At 42.4% G+C, this 20,707-nt stretch overlaps 2 protein-coding genes across 7 annotated transcripts in view; one reads left to right on the forward strand and one right to left on the reverse strand.

Annotated features, from left to right (window-relative positions):
- Positions 1 to 1,896: 1,896 nt before the first annotated feature.
- LOC111230393 (malate synthase, glyoxysomal-like) lies at positions 1,897 to 13,066 on the reverse strand. 3 transcript variants are annotated; one of them, XM_022757107.1, is made up of 15 exons: positions 13,024 to 13,066; positions 12,509 to 12,637; positions 12,215 to 12,433; positions 11,396 to 11,486; positions 11,162 to 11,238; positions 10,768 to 10,878; positions 10,579 to 10,638; positions 9,476 to 9,632; positions 9,094 to 9,292; positions 7,595 to 7,673; positions 7,427 to 7,519; positions 6,847 to 6,919; positions 6,700 to 6,767; positions 3,295 to 3,419; positions 1,897 to 2,255 (listed from the first exon to the last, which is right to left on the reverse strand). In XM_022757107.1, exons 1-15 carry the CDS (start codon positions 13,027 to 13,029, stop codon positions 2,084 to 2,086), a joined length of 1,659 nt encoding a protein of 552 aa, XP_022612828.1. In that variant the 5' UTR covers positions 13,030 to 13,066; the 3' UTR covers positions 1,897 to 2,083. The 3 variants fall into 3 exon arrangements, with proteins under 3 accessions (XP_022612828.1, XP_022612826.1, XP_022612829.1); XM_022757105.1 differs by having other exon boundaries at positions 13,012 to 13,034; XM_022757108.1 differs by lacking the exon at positions 13,024 to 13,066 and adding an exon at positions 12,796 to 12,839.
- A 1,742-nt stretch (positions 13,067 to 14,808) lies between these two features.
- Positions 14,809 to 20,707, forward strand: part of hars (histidyl-tRNA synthetase) — a 13,945-nt gene continuing 8,046 nt past the window's right edge. The window contains exon 1 of one of the 4 annotated variants that reach the window (XM_022757079.1): positions 14,809 to 14,986. In XM_022757079.1, coding sequence (XP_022612800.1) covers positions 14,897 to 14,986 — 90 coding nt within the window. In that variant the 5' untranslated portion in view covers positions 14,809 to 14,896. Of the gene's footprint in view, positions 14,987 to 17,391; positions 17,565 to 18,570; positions 18,748 to 20,707 lie in introns of those variants that run through there. The other 3 variants (XM_022757080.1, XM_022757078.1, XM_022757077.1) reach the window with 3 other exon arrangements.

Consider the following 20,707-nt stretch of genomic DNA (forward strand, 5'->3'; position numbering starts at 1 on the left):
CTGGACAGGACATCCTCAGGAAGCTGGTGTGAAGAGCTACTCTGGTATACATGCTGACTTTGTACTGCTAATTATTTTCTCCTCCACATCAACTCTACAATAAAAACGTCTGCCTGAGACTCTTGCTGATCATCTCTCCAGCTCACAGGATTTCACAAGTAACACAGGAATGCCACAGGGGACTGCCCTGTCCCCACTTCTGTTCACCTCTGAACCATGTGACCTGCAGAAGCTCTGACGGCTCTGCAGTGGTGGGGTGTGTTTGAGATGGGCAGGAGGTGGAGTACAGGGAACTGGTAGCTACCTCTGTGGAGTGGAGCAATAGGAACCATCTGCTCCTACATGTGGACAAGACCAAGGACATGGTGGTCAGCCTTAGGAGAAGGAGAACCTCCACTAAGCCCATTATCATGATGGGTGAGGAGGTTGGAGGTGTGGAGCACTACATGTACTTGGTAAATGGACTGCACTTATATAGACTCAAAGCTTTACACTACAGTAGAAGCCACATTCACACACATTCATACTGTGCTACATCAGAGGCAGTTTGAGGTTCAATATCTCGCCAGGACACTTTGACGTGCAGACAGGAAGAGCCAGGAGTCAAACCGCCACCGACCTGCTCTACCTGAGCTGCTGTGCTGTGTGTGTCCACTTGAACAACAGACTGGACTGGAGGACCAACACTGATGCTGTGTGACTCTGCTTGTTGAGGAAGCTCAGATCTTTTTAAGTGCAGCAGCTTCTGGAGATCTTCTACTAGTCTGGGGTATTGAGGCCCCTTCCACCATGCTGTGGTCTGGTGGGGGAGCAGCCCCTGTGCCAGATACCAGCAGGATCAATTAACTCATCCACAAGGCTGGACCATCATTCGTCAGAACGTTTTGAGTCAGTGAGGAGCAGGAAGTCTCTGAACAAACCATCCCATCCACCCACAACACACTGCTGAAAAAGAGAAGCTGGTTCTAACAGACTCAAGGTGACACGAAGTGAATGATGTTTCAGTTTGATGCCTGATGCTCCAGGTCTTTGAGCCCCAGGATTGGTTGGGCACTGCACTGGGTTGACATTGGGCAACTGGCAGATTGTCTTGTCTCTGGAGTCTAAAGAAGAAACAGACTTCTCACCTCAGTTCAGGTTGTTCTGCGTCCCAGTCACCTTCCAGTGCCTCATGGACTCTGTTGCATTCACATCCTGCATGTGCATCCTCCTGCTGCAGTGCTCGAATCACTGAGGCAGGCTGTGCTCACTGCCAGCACTATCTGGGTACCACTTGGGTGGTGGGCAGGTGCTCCCTCAGGTAGATGAGACTCATTCACTATATGCCATTATGGCAACATACAATTTGTAATTAGTGTAATTGACAAAGCAAAGCACAATCTTAAATCTTAAAAATCTTATCTCAAACGAATCCCATGCATTAATGTTGTCATGTGATGTCATGACTTTGCAGAAACTGAAAACCAGACAGGATGGCATGTATTTATTTATTTCAACATATCACAAGTTTATTTACTCTAAATGAATGTGTTTAACAGAAAATGGAGGTAAAATATATTTTGTCTTCACAAGTGTGACTTAACATTATCGTTACATAATCCAGTTAACTTCATATCTGTCTTTGTTCCTCCAGAGAAGTTGATGTTGATGCTGCAGACAGTAAAGACGGAAAGTCGTAATCAAACCCTTGTATACCGTGTCAAAGGACATGAACACAAACTACACAAGGATTTCAATCTCAATTCATCTGGCTTTCTTTCTTTTTTTTTTTTTTAAGAATTTTTTTTGGGGTTTTTTGTGCCTTTAATGGACAGGACAGTAGAGAGACAGGAAATGGGGAGGAGAGAGAGGGGGAATGACACGCAGGAAAGGGCCGTCCGATGCGGGAGTCAAACCGGCGGCCAGCTGCAGCGAGGACTGTAGCCTCTATATGTGGGGCGCCTGCGTAACCCACTGCGCTACGCGACGCCCCCATGTGGCTTTCTTTAAGTCACTGATTAAGTCTATAAAAATGTCTGTTGTATGTGTGTAAACTATGTCATCATCTGTAGAGCTGAAAACATGCATTCTTCCACCTGGACTGTCACAGTTTGGGACAGAGCTTGTTTTCGTTCAGAGCCTCCACCTGTCCAGTGGTCTGGGAGCTGAGAAAGGTGTGGTCCTGATTCAAGTAGGTGGTGATGAACTCTGGGAAATCTCTCTTTAGGACCACCTCCAGGAACATGTCTGCTGCTGTGTGTAAGCTCTGTTTAGCCCTGAGGAAGACAAACATAGAGACACAAGAGCTGAACACAGGAGCAACAGAGAGGAGGGGAGGGCAGGTCCACAGGAGGTCAACAGAGAGTCCAGAGTGCTCTTGTCTCCGAGATTATTATAGGTAAGAGCAAAATATACCAATGATCAGGTGTGGTGTAGTATACTGTAGTATAGTGTAGTATATTATAGTGTAGTGTAGTGTAATGTAGTATAGTGTAGTATAGCATAGTATAGTGTTGTGTCCTGTAGTGTAGTATACTGTTATGTAATGTAGTATAGTGTAGTATACTGTATTATAGTGTCATATTGTGTAGTGTAGTGTAGTGTAGTATAGTATAGTGTAGTGTAATGTAGTGTAGTGTAGTATAGTGTAGTGTAGTGTAATGTAGTATCATGCACTATAGTGTAATGTAGTGTAGTGTAGTATAGTGTAGTGTAGTGTAATGTAGTATCATGCACTATAGTGTAATGTAGTGTAGTGTAATTTAGTATAGTGTACTGTAGTGTAGTGTACTGTAGTGTAGTGTAATGCAGTATAGTGCAGTATAGTATAGTAGTCCAGTGTAGTATAGTGAACTGTAGGAGAAGAAGTAGAAGTAGAAGTGTAATGTGGTGTAGTCTAGTATACCGTAGTATAGTGTTGTATAGTACAGTCTGGTGTACCATAGTGTAGTGTTATGCAGTGTAGTGTAATAATATAGTATAGTGTAGTGTACTATACTGTAGTGTAATGTAGTATAGTGTAGTTTAGTATATTGAACTGTAGTGTAGTATTGTGTAGTGTAGTGTGGTGCAGTCTAGTATACTGTAGTATAGTTAAGTATAGTACAGTTTAGTATACCGTAGTATAGTGTAGTATAGTGTAGTGTAGTTGGTGTAGTGTAGTGTATAGTATAGTATAGCATAGTATACTATAGTGTAGTATAGTACAGTGTAGTGTAACGTAGTATAGTGTAGTGTAGTATAGTACAGTGTAGTGTAACGTAGTATAGTGTAGTGTAGTATAGTATAGTTTTGGGTAGTATAGTGTGTGTTTACCTAACAGAAGGACACAAAGTGCTGAGCTCCTTTATCACCTCCTCAGTTAGCTCAGTCACCAGTCGCCGACTCACCACCCTGCTGTCGTCCTCCAGCTGAATCTGATGACGTATCCACTGCCACACCTGACACACACACACACGCACACGCACACACACACACACACACACGCACACGCACACGCACACGCACACGCACACGCACACGCACGCACGCACGCACACACGCACGCACGCACGCACGCACGCACGCACGCACGCACGCACGCACGCACACACACACACACACACACACACACACACACACACACATTAATGTGTCATACTCTTACTATTCAGAAATATGGATCAGGGGCTGATTTCGTCCACATCTAGAACATGGGACTTTCAATGGTTATGTTGCCTTATTGTACCCTGGTCTGGGCCTCTAAATGTATCTTCTGTTTTGAGTTCTTTTTTGTTTTAGGTGTCCACCAGTGGACAGGACACACTAACATAGTGGCCGTATAAAGCTGATAACTTATAAAAGAAACAAGTGTTTTCATTTGACTTTCTGCTCAATAACTTGATGCTACATGTGTGTTTTTATTGCTCATATGTATGTTGTATCATGACAGTAGGAGAAAAAAGTAATAATTACAAGTAATAATAACAGGTCAGATCAAGAGGAAGTTATCTAATCAACTAAACTGCAGCAGTGAGCCCTGAAAAACTCTGGACAACTCAGGACAACTGGGACCAGTATCACAGGCTGACAGACATAAGCTAAGAACACTATCTGATTGTAGGACATGACAGACTCTGGTGAGCCTGTCATGTGTATGTTTGAAAACTGGTGTCAGCAGTAGCCAAATTGAGTCTTCAGGTTTGTTATACTGAACAGTTTCAGCCATGTTATCAGAAACCAACCACCTTACTCTGTTGTAATACATCCATATTCTCAGCGGAGAGCACATACAACTATGGTAAACACAGAGGGGAAAACTTGAACCAGTCATTCACCACCCACACTGCTTCAAGTTACCTTTATCAACCAGCACTCAGTCACTCCACTCTTCTACAGTCTACTACTCACTCTATCCTTTCAGTTGGTTTGGTAACATAAAGAAGGTAAAAGCTTTTGTCTTCTCATACTTTAGAGAGCAGCATATGGCCATTTCCTGTAGACAGTATATAACAGTGTGGAACTGCTACATATCAAACTCAACAAAGGTTAGTTAGTTCATTTAGCACCACTGCAAACAGAAAAGAAACACAGGGCAGACCTCCACCAAGGCCAACGTCAAACATACAGCAGACTTCAGAGAAAAAAAAATCTAAACCAAATGATCTGGATCTGCCCCAAAAACTACACATCGTTTCCAGGGAAACCACCAGAATATGTCACAAAGAAGTTCTTGTCTTTCGACACTTGCTACTGCAGGTTCAGACTGGGAGAATTTCAAAGCAACTCACAGTAGACAAGACTTACTTTTCTGCTGATTGGGTTGAACTGGGTTGATGTTGAGATTAAATAATATTCATAGCTCAGGTTAAAGTTAGTGAGTGTTATCAGATCTCACACCTGTCACCTGTCTGACCCACATTATCCACAAGGCGTCCCGGAACTTCCTGTGTCCTGTCTTACAAAGGAGCACAAGTGCACCAAAGTAAGCCTGGAGATGAAGCTAACAATTTCCCATGTGTAACCCAAACTGCTCCCACCCTTAGAAACTGGTCAGAGGTGGACCCCATCTGCAGCTACACAGCAGGTAAAGTCAGCACTCAAACATCACGACATGGATGGCCAGTTACAACAAGGGAGAGGAGGCAACAAGGCAACCCCATCTCACTATTGATGCTTTGTGGTTGAGAATATAAGAGAATTGTGGGACATCGAAGCATTTAGAACCAGGTTCATTATACGAGCCATGTAAGATGTTCTAACATTTCCCAGGAACTTTCAACCAATGGTACAGCAAAGACCCTTCTGTCCATCTCCAGCAGACCTGACACACATTCTTGTCAGCTGCAAGACGAGTCTTACGCAAAGCTGTTACACCTGGTGGAACAACAAGGTACTGAGGGGTTTAGCAGCTACGCTGGAGAGCAGATGGACGACCATCAGTGCCTTGCCTCTTCTGTCATTCCATCTTGCATCTGTAAGACAGTTTGTCTGTGCAGGTGTGAAGCAACCAAAGGTCTGTACTTCAAATCTAGAGACCAAAAAGCTGGAGCAGAACGAGACTGGATGGTACTGGTGGACCTTGATCAGAGGCTCTCCTTCCTACATTAGATTGCCACGACCAACCTCAGACCGGACCTCGTGCTAATTATTCTTTTGTGTGTTTTGGGCATAACATGTAATAAACCAATCACAGTGCATCTCCCATTCCCATACTGTATTGCTATCATATTATCATAATGACACAGTGATTCACACAGAGTTAGATTCTATTTGCAGTCAGTTGATTATATATTGTAAGTGAGCAGTGAGTCCAGTCCAGACCAGTGAGTCCAGTCCTGACACAGGCAGCAGCTCTGTGACTCTGAGGGGCAAGGCCAGTCTGAGTGAATCAATGTGCTGCTCACAGCTCTACAGAGAAGTAACGGCACAAATCACAAAGTTAGAAATTAGATGTGATATGTTGAGAAGTGTGAATAAATCTTCCGTTCGTTATGAAACTGTGGACAAATTTAGGTGATGAATGGGTAACACTGGAGGATATACCAAGTAGTAAGAAAGAAGCTTCTCTGCAGAGCCTCATGTAGAGACAACATGTCACAAAGAAGCTCCGACCTTCTGAGGCTGTACTGTAATGTTCACCTGACTGATCAAACATCTAAGAGCATCTTCAGCTCACTCTGCTTGTGTGAAACAGACAGAGTGTGTGCGCTGTGTGCACCCGTGTATGTTGGCACATGTTGCCCTTTTGACACTGATGCCTTAAAATATCAGTGAAATACTGCACCACTGACTTAAGACCAGGTTTTTGCTGGTCAGTAGTATACTCACTTCCACACCTCATCTTAAGACTAACGCACCCATGTGCGCACAGATGAGCGCAAGTGTCTTTGCAATTTAAACAATGTGGGTGCTGGACAGGAAAATGACAGCTATGTTGGTCTGAAACTAGCAAAGACTTGTTTTATTCTTTGTGTGGCTTTTGCGCCTGGTGTAAGATAGAGCCCAAGAACTTTAATTACACTAAACTGGCAGCTGATGCTGAACAACATGGAAAGCTAAAGTCTGCCCAGATAAATTTGGTTGCTGAGGTTTTTTTTGGGCAAGTCCACTCCCAGGCTCTTTAAGGACATGGGAATCCAAGGACAGACCCAGCATCAAGCCATAAGAGCCCGTCGAGGTATATGCACAGGGTAAAGGGCATGGTGATGCTATATTTGGATCATTTAATACTGAACCCACCTGTGATCTGGAGATCTCTGCTGTGGCTGAATCTTCCACCTGACCTCTGTAGAAGAAGAGGCCTTTACCTACGAACCAGGACATGGTTTAAACAGTCTTCAGTCCACACAGTGACAGTGACAGTAACTAAAGACTGGCTGTACTTACCTGAGAGCCAAGCATTGATAAAGAGGACACCGACTGTAATGTTATACTTTAAACCATAAAGAGTGACTCCTCCCTGTGGAAACACAAAGTACATCACATTATACTTCATTATCATTATACAGCATATCCTCAGTGTTTCATTTATCATCCTATCATGAAATTCTGAGGTCAGTTCTCAAGCCAACTTAAATCATATTGGAGATTTTTGTGCGCTCCACCACCATCATCATCATCATCATCACCACATCAGAGATAATATCTCTCCACCATCATCATCTCATCAGAGTGAATATCTCTCCATCATCATCATCATCATCATAATCATCTCATCAGAGCAAATATGTCCTGAGAGAATTATGTTCATCCACCAGTCGAGTTCAGACACTTTGAGACTCTGTGACAAGCAGCTGTGAATCTGCTCTGGAGGCTCGTGGTGGACAAACACCTGACCAAGTTCACCTGTGGCGGTTGTGTCACCAACCTGTATGTTGTGTGAGTGGTCTTTCATTTCCTTCAATTACATGAACTAAACCTGTCCCAGACTTGTGCAGTTCAGCTCTGAGAAAGGTGATGGACTGACCGAAGGCATGGACAGGAGGTCGTCAGGAGTGACCGTGACGTCATCTCGAAGCTGGTGAAGTTGATTATCACCGTCAGTGTGGAGCTGGAAGAGCTGGAGGAGGTGAAGAATTGATCAGAAAATAGAAGTCATCATTGGCTGCTCTTATTTATAGTAAACCTTACTTACTTTCTGCATGGGCTCAATCAAGCTCAGGTCATACACCATGAAACCATCCACACCTGCTCTGATCTCCAGTAACTTCAGTCTGAAAGGAGGAGCCAGTGTCACAGACTTCAGTTTAAAAATACACTGTCAAGAGAACTGTCAGTAAGAGCAGACAACACGAGTGTGACTGAATGATGATGATGATACTCTGTAGTCTGTGGTTAATTCACATGATGCAGCAATAACTGAGTAATAACTTTTAATGAGACTGTTAAAATGCTTCAGTTCCATTCAGTTCACTATGACGGCATCAGCTGTGACAGAGACACTCTGTCCTCCAAGTCATCTGTCTGCTGCACACTGAAGGGAGTATTTGGATCCTTAGCTTAAGTAACAGTACCAATAAAGCAATGTAAAAAAACCATTACTACTGTAAGTCTTGCAATAAAAATAAAGATGTAGACATTTCCAATAATTATTTCCATTTCCTTTAAAGTGAAATTACAATTTTGCAGAACAGTGGTCGACAAGTTACAGAAAAAGGTAAACAATTAAGAGCAGAGCAGTGGTTAATGCTTTATCTGAAGTGTCTGATTCATTTCTTCATGGGAAGTTTTTGTGCTGATGCAGAGAAAAGATGAATTTCCTCAAAGTAAAATCCCAAATAAATATTAATTCATTCTTCTTTTATTATTAGGAACTTTATGGTTGAATTGTGTCCTTGTAGGAAACAAGTTTTTTCATCTTCCACTGACCTGACTGTCACCTCACCTTAACCTGCTCTGCTCTGACTAAAAGACTCTATAAGATACATTTTTAAATGAATGAATTAGTGTATGAGCTGAATATGGGCTCTGTTTCTCTGGTTAGTTAAATTACAGACAGAACATCTTTTTGGAAAATGTAGGAATTCATTTAGAAAAATCCATAAAATGAAGAACCAAGAAGAGTTATAGAGTCAGTAAATCAACTGACTAATGTCAATTACATTAACATGTTAATTTTATTAGCAGTAGCTAGCATTAGCCAACATAAGATACTGGTCATACCAGACCCAGTTAGCCTGTAGCAGCTAAACCCCTGACTGTGCTTGGTTGAGAAATATATTATAATATAATATAATATAATCAACTTTACATATAGTAAGAATAAAATGTATTATTAGAGAGCCTATAGCCTTTCTTTAATGCCATCCTCAAGACAAACTTTACATTTTAGACCCACTATAATCGTCACTCTTGGTAAAATGATCAGTATATTTTTATTTTGTATTCTGTGATTTACATTGTAGCCTGAAACGACTGGTGATGTGTTTTTTAATTATGCTGTCTTACTCCCAATGAAGGTCTTTGGAGAACCAGAGTGACTGAGTCTTTGTCGACTTGCTGTGGCTGAGATCAGGATAACATTGCTGCACTAAAACTCCAATTACTCCAAAAGTAAATTCATCAGAAAGATTTGTTTTATTACCTCAGTCCTGATAACATTCAGTTTCATGAACATGTGTGAAGAGCTCTTACCTGGTGACAGTGGCCAACACTCTCCTGTAGGACTCATGGAGCTGGTCCTGAGGTAGCAGCAGAGCAGCCATCCCTCCTGTGGCCAGAGCTCCCCTCCGATGACACGTCTGAACCAGCAGCTCCATGTAGCTGCGCAGGAAACGTTTCTCCATGTTCACATACTTACTGCGGTCAGGCAGCAGGAAGGCCTGGCGGTGTCCTACAGGAGACACACAAGAGACACAGATGTTTCTTTTTCATTATAACCTAATAATAATAACTATAATACCATCATACCGATCATCATCATTAATGAATTCTTGCAGTACTTTGACTTTGACTGGGCTCAGAGGCTCAGTGAGAACACAGAGGAGTGAATGGAGCTAAAACTCTCTTCACTCACCAAACTTGTTGACAAAGGAGGCTGAATAATCCCAGATGCCACAGTTGAGTCCTGCTGAATGGTCTTTCAGCTCATACAGAATCTCCTCCATCTCAAACGCTGCTAATACATTTTCAATCAGCACTGTGGCCTTAATGCTGCCCAGCGGAAGGCCAAGCTACACACACACAGACACACTAATTCACTTACATACAACTACAGCAGGTATAAGTCTACATACATTATTTTATGTAAATACCAACAGGATAATAAGGGCATTTATAAATGTTTTATAGACGTAAAGAAAAACAGAATTATATCCTGAAATGTCAAACTGATTTCATGAAAGGGCCATTTAAAATGTAAAGAGAAATTACTACAGTAAACCTAAAAGAAAAAGATTCAACATTAAACATGAAAGTGAAAAAACAGGAAATCCCTTCTCCACTGGATCTGTGCTGTTTGGATTTTCCAGGTGTGTGTAAATGTACAGGTGAGGCCTAAAGGTTGTTGTGTAGGTCTGTAATAGTTTGAGTGCACTAACTGTTACAACAGCAGGGGGAGTCTGTGTCCTATGCCTATACTGTGACTTAGTTGAAGTAGTAGTTGTAAAGTACAGTGGAGTATTAAGGACGCAAACAAATAATCTTAGATTTTAACAATAGTTTAATTTGTCACAAAATTTGGAGAATAGAGTTTTAATTTCACAAAATAAAGTGGAGCATTTTGACTAAAACCCTAATGATGCTAAAGATGAGTGTGAGGAGAAAGGTGGTGTGTAGTGTTTTATGATTGGACAGGGGATGTTCATGTGACATGTTTGTGTGTGTTGTGTTTACAGCTCTGACTCCTCTGCAGTGTGAAGGGGTTCACTGGTCAAACTTATACCTTCAGGTTGTTGTTTTCCCTCACTGGAATCATATAAACTGACATCACCTGCTGCCACCTGTTCACTATGTTTTCACCTCTTTTATTTCATAATATTTTGACTTTATTCTGAAATACTAGAACTCTATTTCTAAAATATTACAACTTTTTAGAGAAAATATTATGACTAATTATTCAAACTTTTTAAATCAAAATCTTGAATCTGGTCATGTCAATCAAAAACAGAAATGTGAGACCTTCTGTTGAGTCCAGACAAATATCTTGTTCCACAGTCTGGCCTCCATGAAGCTCTCCACCTGACAAACAACAAACATATTACACACATCATCTGTGTGTGTGTGTGTGTGTGTGTGTGTGTGTGTGTGTGTGTGTGTGTGTGTGTGTGTGTGTGTGTGTGTGTGTGTGTGGTGGATGTTGTGTGTTACTTTGGACAGGTAGAGGAAGGGTCCACTCTTGTTTTCGAACAGAGTCTTTCCACAGTGAAACATGAGGAGTCCAAAGTCAAATAGAGGACCGGGAGCCTCCTTCCCCTCCACCTGAACAACAGACAGCCTGTTCTTTATGTTTACATCAGTTTCTTTTCATTAATCAAACTCAACCTGTAACACTTGACAGATCACTACACACTGAACACAATCAACATGCTGAACACAATGAACACAATGAATGTAATGAACACACTGAACACATTGAACACACTGCTAAAACACATTATAGCTCTCAAAGAATTACAAAGTCAAAGCAGTGATTAAGGTCAGTTTCAAATAAACTATGTGCACTGACTCATTGAAGTGACTGAAGTGAAACATGCTGTACTACCATCATGTTGTGCTCCACCATGTTCCAAGCACGGGGACGCAGCATCAGCACTGGAGCCTGAGATATGTGAGGAACATCTGTTAACACACAGAAGGAGGCAGATGAACAACGAGACTGTACTCCGACTGACCCACATCTGGAACACTAACACATCAGCATCCACAATAATCTTTTGTCTATGTAATTTGGCTTTACCAATATCAGTAGCCTATTAGTTTAAAGTGACCCACTTACTGGGAAGCTGGTGGCGCACTGCCTTCAGAACATTGTAAATGCCTGTGATCTGGTTGGAAAATGTAGGACAGTTTCCATCATCAAAGTCAACCTGTCAAAATAAAGGAGGATTTCAGATGACACACAGTGTTCTCCTGTGAATTAACTAGTTGATTTGATATTTAAAGGATAAGGCTGTTGTTATTATATATTTTTATTATTGTCACCAAATCCCATGAAAAGACCAAAACCACTGATGTATTTCAGGCTGCTCACACAGACTCATCAGCTGTGGATAAACATATATCTGGTGCATTAGTGTGTGTTACTGACTGCAGCACAGTGTCTGTGGAACTCAATGTTATTATTATATTGTTGTTATTGTGCTCTTTAGTGTATTATTAATTAAATCAATTATTGTGTTAACATTATAGGTTCAGATTACTTATTTAAGATAATGATTATTAATACTTCACTAGAATCAAGGGATATTATAGTTAACTTTAATATGACCTCAGCTGAAGTGTGTTCAGGTCTACATGTAAATGATTTCCTTTTCTTTTAGTTTTTAAGGTTTTTTGGCAATTTTATGCCTTTATTGGAAATAGTGGAGACAGACAGGAAATATAGTGAGAGAGCAGGGGAATGACATGTAGCAAACAGTCGGGCCAGCCGGGAGTCAAACCTGGGACTCGCTGAGCCCATGTGGTATGCGCCCTAACCATTATGTAAATGATTTCTACATTAGCAGTTAAATAAGTATTTAATGACCAAGCAGAACAGCACATGCAGTTAGTGGACTGGTCTGGTATGGTCACAGGTAAATAGCTCTGGTTTTACCTGTATGCCTTGTGCTGGTGACTGGAGAGCTTTGATGAAGCGCTGGGTATTGCAGGGGGCCAAATCCCCAATATCCACATGTCTCCTTTGGAGCCTTGGGGGTACAGGGAGCACCCTCCAGGCTGGATCTCTCCTGATGTGTGTGGTGTGCCCCTGGAAGCCTGGCAGGTCACCTGACAGGTCCAGGTGGGACTTTCTGGACACTCGCAACCACAAGACCTGAAGAGAGAAAAGAGCATCATCCTGAGCTCAACAGTCCTCCATTCAGTAAAAGAGCTCTCGCCACTGTCTTACCTTATCCACCTCCTCATCAAATGTAGAGATCAGCTCATAGAGGAAGAGGAGGGAGTCAGCAGTGAAAAGTGTCTCATACTCTGCTTCCAGGCCTGAGGGGGGAGGGGACACCTCCATGCTGACTATGCCCTGTGGACAAAAGGTTTAGATCCACATATTTGAGTCTGTACGATGTGGATTCATCATGGTAGAACTCCATGTTCACAGAGAGGTGTCAGAGGTCCAGAGATAGAGAGGACCCATCACAATTCAAAAGCTTCATTATCTGAAAAAACATTGGGACTCACTGTGGATTAAACTGTAACAGACATGTAAAATAAATTCCAGAGGCTTGTTAAAGCGATGACCTGTCAGAAAGAAGCATTTTAACTCCAAAAGAACACTACAGCTAAAGACACTGCTCTGAGGTTCAAACTCACTGTTTCCTTCCTACAAACATAATGTTGTATTCTTTACAGCCCACATTGTTCATCTAATAAACAGAGTAATGTAGTGTTACTCACATGCATACTTACAGACATGCTGACGACAGTTATCTGCTCACTCAACTGAAGTGGACTTTGGTTCTGGTCTCACTGTTTGAACAGGAAGATGATTGTTTGTATGAGGGGATGAGTTTAAAGTCCTGTAGATTCTCTACTTTGAAACTGCTTGAGCACCATGTTAGCAGTTTGGTATCGTTTTGAATATCTGACAGTCTGTTTCTACTGTAAATGGTTTCAGTCAAAATCACCTACAGATTCTTTACTTTGTTGTTTTGGCAGTTTGTGACATTCTTTGGGTCCTCAGAGTAAGAACAACTTTCTCTCTCCTGTCTTGAACTGACTGAAGCCTGCTGCAGTGTCAGAGCTTTTTTTTACACTGGACAAAAAAACCTGCTAACATTGTCTTCAGTGTGAAAGGGCACAATCAGCCTTCAGTCCTCGGTCACATGCAGTAGTCCCAGGTGTTTATTAACTCCACCTCTGATCAGCAGAGTTTGATTTCAATATCCAATAGTGACTATTAGTATATGAAAATCAAACATAAATATCACAAATTTGATTATTGTACCAAAGTCAGTTTCAAACAAATTTTTATCTGCATTCCACACAATTTAGACATTAGCATAGTGAGAGCACCACCAAACAAGACAAGACACACACACACACACACACACACACAGAACTCTAACCTAGTACTCCAGTGACTTTGAAATAGCTCTACACACCTTGACCAGGTCATCAGGAACTCTTTTTTTTAGAATGGCATCAGCATTGGGATCAGGAGACAAGGACAGACAATTCACAAATGAGGTAAGAAGTTTAAGATGTAGAAGAGGAGAGAAGAGGTCAAGACTAAGAACATGACCCAGCTCACTTCTATGATATCGGAGTGAATTAGTCCCTGTTATTGTCACTCACCAGGAACTAACACGTAATCAGAGAGAGTGGAGAAAGAAGAACTAAAATCATCTACTGTAACTGTGTCACGTGGGTGTCTCCACCTCCCCGCACCTTTAGGAGACCAGAGCATAGACTGTATAGTATAAGGACCAGAGGCAGGTCTGAGTTATAGACTGTATATAAAAGTCTGAGATTATGGATCAAATTTTCCACAAGCCACAGATCTTCAGAACATTCTGACATTAAAATGGCATTTTTCAGACAGATCAGGAGAAAATGAACCTGTTTCTGTCTCAGCAACAAACTCTTGTGAGCTCTGGCAACAACAAAACTGTTAGGTTTTGGTTTCACTGCTGCTGTATTGCTGTAGTAGTTAAAACTGAAATAAAACTTGTATTTGCGTAATAATACTATTATTGTTATTATTATTGTAACATTTTGGAGGGAAAGAAGACAGTCTAAGACTGATATGATCTTGTACTGGGTTGATCAGATATAAAACTAGTAGATAAAACGAGCAGCAAAATCAGACATAAATTCCAACTGTATCTAGTGTCGTATTGTGTTGTTGTTATGGCTTTGACCGTGGTTTGACATGAACAAGCAATAACGACCGCACCCACTCAGGAGACAGGAAGTGTACACCATTTGTTACCATTGGCGCTGCTTGTAATGGCTCATCTTTTGTTATAAAGCATCTTTGATGTAATCAGCTGCAGTAGATACATTTCAGAGAGGGAGGACATGATGAAGATTAGAGAGGTAGGTAATTAAGGGACAGACTGCAGTGTGGGCTGCAGGACTAATGAAAAAGGTTTGGTGGTCAGACTCAGGACAATGTAGGAGCTGACTGAATCCGGAAGGTGGCAGTAATCCAACTACTGCACGGAAGTTTTCCATATTTCCGGTTCCGGTCCGCTTGACAGCAGCCTTTCTCGTCAAAATATCAGTGCTAAAGGGTGGATGGATGTGTTACCATTAGCAGACACATTAATGTAAAACCATGGAGGACAAGGCACAGATACAAGAAGCAATTAAAATCCAGGGTGAAGTGGTCCGGAAGTTGAAGTCAGAGAAGGCGAGCAAAGACCAGGTCAGTCTTCCTTCAGGTTTTTAATGGTGATGAAAAGGCAGGTCTGCGGCATGCAGTGAACAGCATGTTAACATAGGAGAGCTAGCTACTTAGCCCTGAGACCCGGACATGAACTTCATTCATACAGCACAGCACAGCTAAGCTACCCGGCCTCAGCTAGCTAGTGCTAACATAGTGTAACTGACTGGACGTTAGCATACCGACTGTAGAGGTAGATACAGAACATTATATTAACAAAGGAGAGGTTTTAGTCCAGACTGACACGATGTGTTGAACTCAACACTTTCAACTCAAACCTTTCACTCGAACATGTGAACAGACAGATGATGCAATAACTCTCCTCATTAACACAGACGGTGTTTGACAGTTTGAAGCTGACCGGGTTTCTTCAGGTGTCCCCCCCTTATCACAATAAGATCTGAGGTCTTCCAGGGACAAGATACCACCAAGCCCTAAATATATCCGACAGCTTTATCATCAGAATATTACCGAAACAAGTTGTCGGTCTTTATCTCACAGTGAAATAAGATGACAGCATGTATTTAAAGTGACAGAATAGTTAGTGGATCCTCTGTGATGTTGGTCTTCTTCTGACAGACACCACAGAAGAAGTGACATCAGGTGGAGGCAAGTGGTAGGAGGTGGAGAGAGGTGGAGAGAGATGGAGAGAGGTGGAGGGAGGTGGAGAGAGGTGGAGAGAGATGGAGAGAGGTGGAGGGAGGTGGAGAGAGATGGAGAGATGTGGAGGGAGGTGGAGAGAGTTGGAGGTGGAGGCCCACTCATGGAGAATGATTAAAGCTGAGGTTTTAAGTGTTTTGTGAGACAAACATGTAATAACAGATGTTATTAAAGGAGTGTCACAGTGAATAGTCATCAGACAGCTGGCTGTATCTCAGACCTATCTGAATTCTCTGTTGTTGTGTCAGGGACAGTGAGACCATCACATGTTTAACCATGTGACAGGTAGTGGTTGAAGAGAGAGACACAGTTCAACAGACCTTTCACTGCAGACATCATGACTTCAGCAGGAGAAGCACTAGTGTTAGTACTTTCATTTTCAAAGGCTCTGTGGTGTTCAGGTGTCACAGTCACAAATCAAACGTTTTTCTATAGGCATGTATCTTGGTAGTAGGACTGACTCATGGTCTTTATTTGGACAGAAGTCAGATTTCACCATCTTTATTGCATTTTAGGAAACATGACATATTAAATCACGGATTTAACTGCAACATGCTGGACACAGATACACTCAGTACGACACACAGTGACCTGTCTTTCTGTCTGTCTGCTTGTCTGCCTGCCTGTGTGTGTGTGTGTGTGTGTGTGTGTGTGTGTGTGAGCTGTATTGGGCTGGCTGCTTTGATTGACTTGGTGCATCTCATGTTCTATCCTACATGCTGTGATGATGATGATGATGCATCATGCCCCGCCCTCCCCTAGTGCTAGGGTTGCTTACCAATTTTTTCCTGTTCTTCCTGCCTGACTGTGGATGACGTTAATCCAAGCAGCATCATCAGAACTGTGTTTAAAGTTGTTCATATGATATAAATCTATGATTTATCTACAGGTAAATTCAGTTATAGTGACGGTAAATTGTGTGTTTAGACCAAAGTGTTTGGATTCTGATTCCGCTGATCAGTTGTGGTTCTTAACGAGTCTGGACCCTGAGTGCTTGGTGCACTTTAATAATTGTAACTGAACCAGATAATAAATGTACCAAACTCATGAATAAATGAGTGTTAGCACAGATTTGACTGAGGAGGGTGGGGCATGTGAAGGAGAGGGAGACCGGTGCAACACGTCGAACACCAAACACCCATGACAAAACACCTGCACCAGCATGGTGTTTTGTCATGCCAGCAGTGCATCCTCCCGTGGCACAGGTCGGTCTTCCACAGGTGTAGCATCAACAAAACAAAGACAAAATGTATCACCATGTACAGTCTTCTTCTTCTTCTGTTGGTTTCAATGATTGGTGAGTGGCATAGCACCATCCACCGTACCAGTAGCCATATCCTGGTACTGAAACTACTGCAAATGAAATTTGTTGAGGAATTGATGACCAGAATCAGAATTATTCAATTTCTTATGATTCACAACCCCTGAAGGAAATCTGCATTAACCCATGATCTTGCTTTCTGGTACAGGACCCTGATGTCTCTGCTACAGAACAATAACCAGATAAAATAACTGTGTGTGTGTGTGTGTGTGTGTGTGTGTGTGTGTGTGTGTGTGTGTGTGTGAGCTGTATTGGGCTGGCTGCTTTGATTGACTTGGTGCATCTCATGTTCTATCCTACATGCTGTGATGATGATGATGATGCATCATGCCCCGCCCCTAGTTTCAAGCAAATTCTTATCTGCATTCCACACAATTTAGACATTAGCATAGTGAGAGCACCACCAAACAAGACAAGACACACACACACACACACACACACACACACAGAACTCTAACCTAGTACTCCAGTGACTTTGAAATAGCTCTACACACCTTGACCAGGTCATCAGGAACTCTTTTTTTTAGAATGGCATCAGCATTGGGATCAGGAGACAAGGACAGACAATTCACAAATGAGGTAAGAAGTTTAAGATGTAGAAGAGGAGAGAAGAGGTCAAGACTAAGAACATGACCCAGCTCACTTCTATGATATCGGAGTGAATTAGTCCCTGTTATTGTCACTCACCAGGAACTAACACGTAATCAGAGAGAGTGGAGAAAGAAGAACTAAAATCATCTACTGTAACTGTGTCACGTGGGTGTCTCCACCTCCCCGCACCTTTAGGAGACCAGAGCATAGACTGTATAGTATAAGGACCAGAGGCAGGTCTGAGTTATAGACTGTATATAAAAGTCTGAGATTATGGATCAAATTTTCCACAAGCCACAGATCTTCAGAACATTCTGACATTAAAATGGCATTTTTCAGACAGATCAGGAGAAAATGAACCTGTTTCTGTCTCAGCAACAAACTCTTGTGAGCTCTGGCAACAACAAAACTGTTAGGTTTTGGTTTCACTGCTGCTGTATTGCTGTAGTAGTTAAAACTGAAATAAAACTTGTATTTGCGTAATAATACTATTATTGTTATTATTATTGTAACATTTTGGAGGGAAAGAAGACAGTCTAAGACTGATATGATCTTGTACTGGGTTGATCAGATATAAAACTAGTAGATAAAACGAGCAGCAAAATCAGACATAAATTCCAACTGTATCTAGTGTCGTATTGTGTTGTTGTTATGGCTTTGACCGTGGTTTGACATGAACAAGCAATAACGACCGCACCCACTCAGGAGACAGGAAGTGTACACCATTTGTTACCATTGGCGCTGCTTGTAATGGCTCATCTTTTGTTATAAAGCATCTTTGATGTAATCAGCTGCAGTAGATACATTTCAGAGAGGGAGGACATGATGAAGATTAGAGAGGTAGGTAATTAAGGGACAGACTGCAGTGTGGGCTGCAGGACTAATGAAAAAGGTTTGGTGGTCAGACTCAGGACAATGTAGGAGCTGACTGAATCCGGAAGGTGGCAGTAATCCAACTACTGCACGGAAGTTTTCCTTATTTCCGGTTCCGGTCCGCTTGACAGCAGCCTTTCTCGTCAAAATATCAGTGCTAAAGGGTGGATGGATGTGTTACCATTAGCAGACACATTAATGTAAAACCATGGAGGACAAGGCACAGATACAAGAAGCAATTAAAATCCAGGGTGAAGTGGTCCGGAAGTTGAAGTCAGAGAAGGCGAGCAAAGACCAGGTCAGTCTTCCTTCAGGTTTTTAATGGTGATGAAAAGGCAGGTCTGCGGCATGCAGTGAACAGCATGTTAACATAGGAGAGCTAGCTACTTAGCCCTGAGACCCGGACATGAACTTCATTCATACAGCACAGCACAGCTAAGCTACCCGGCCTCAGCTAGCTAGTGCTAACATAGTGTAACTGACTGGACGTTAGCATACCGACTGTAGAGGTAGATACAGAACATTATATTAACAAAGGAGAGGTTTTAGTCCAGACTGACACGATGTGTTGAACTCAACACTTTCAACTCAAACCTTTCACTCGAACATGTGAACAGACAGATGATGCAATTGTCATGGTTTGTTCTCCATACATACCTGCCTTCAGTTGTTTTCCACTCATCACTCCCTTGCTCACCCCATCTGCCAGCCACACCCACCTCGTCAGTCACTTCATTCACCTGTTCACTCAGCTGCAGCTCTTCAGCAATCAAGCCTGGTTAAAAGCTCCACTCTCCTCCACACTCACTGCCAGATTGTTCTTTGTTCCCATGAAAGACTTTCCAGCGTTTACTCTTCATCTGATCTCCCGGTTCCGACCCTGCCTGCTCCCGACCTACCCGCCTTGTCTCTGCCCTGGTAATTACTTCAGCCCTTCTGTTTTTGACCACGATTCTGCCTTGCCTCTTCCTGGTCTTCGTCTGCCTGTTCTCGGGGCTGCTCTGAGTCCTCCACCTCCACTACTGCAGCGTGTGAGTTCTCCTCGTTTCCCCATTGATCATCGCTGGGACAGAGTCCTCATCTCGACCATCGTGAGTGTTCCTGGGTTACTCACCTGCTGGTTTTTTCCACAGTTTTATTCTCCCTCGATTTCCCAAGCCCCTCAAAAAGACTAGCCATTCCTTTTGAAATTAACTGTGTTTATTTACCTGCACTACTACCATAAGAATCATTACACTCTAATCATCGTCTGTCGTGCTTTTGAAGCTGACCGGGTTTCTTCAGGTGTCCCCCCCTTATCACAATAAGATCTGAGGTCTTCCAGGGACAAGATACCACCAAGCCCTAAATATATCCGACAGCTTTATCATCAGAATATTACCGAAACAAGTTGTCGGTCTTTATCTCACAGTGAAATAAGATGACAGCATGTATTTAAAGTGACAGAATAGTTAGTGGATCCTCTGTGATGTTGGTCTTCTTCTGACAGACACCACAGAAGAAGTGACATCAGGTGGAGGCAAGTGGCAGGAGGTGGTGGGAGGTGGAGAGAGATGGAGAGATGTGGAGAGAGGTGGAGGGAGGTGGAGAGAGATGGAGAGAGGTGGAGGGAGGTGGAGAGAGTTGGAGAGATGCGGAGGGAGGTGGAGAGAGGTGGAGGGAGGTGGAGAGAGATGGAGAGATGTGGAGAGAGGTGGAGAGAGATGGAGAGATGCGGAGGGAGGTGGAGAGAGTTGGAGGTGGAGGCCCACTCATGGAGAATGATTAAAGCTGAGGTTTTAAGTGTTTTGTGAGACAAACATGTAATAACAGATGTTATTAAAGGAGTGTCACAGTGAATAGTCATCAGACAGCTGGCTGTATCTCAGACCTATCTGAATTCTCTGTTGTTGTGTCAGGGACAGTGAGACCATCACATGTTTAACCATGTGACAGGTAGTGGTTGAAGAGAGAGACACAGTTCAACAGACCTTTCACTGCAGACATCATGACTTCAGCAGGAGAAGCACTAGTGTTAGTACTTTCATTTTCAAAGGCTCTGTGGTGTTCAGGTGTCACAGTCACAAATCAAACGTTTTTCTATAGGCATGTATCTTGGTAGTAGGACTGACTCATGGTCTTTATTTGGACAGAAGTCAGATTTCACCATCTTTATTGCATTTTAGGAAACATGACATATTAAATCACGGATTTAACTGCAACATGCTGGACACAGATACACTCAGTACGACACACAGTGACCTGTCTTTCTGTCTGTC

The sequence above is a fragment of the Seriola dumerili genome, unplaced genomic scaffold (genome assembly GCF_002260705.1).
Source record: "Seriola dumerili isolate Sdu_G_001 unplaced genomic scaffold, Sdu_1.0 BDQW01000264.1, whole genome shotgun sequence".
In the NCBI taxonomy this organism is placed as follows: Eukaryota; Metazoa; Chordata; class Actinopteri; order Carangiformes; family Carangidae; genus Seriola; species Seriola dumerili.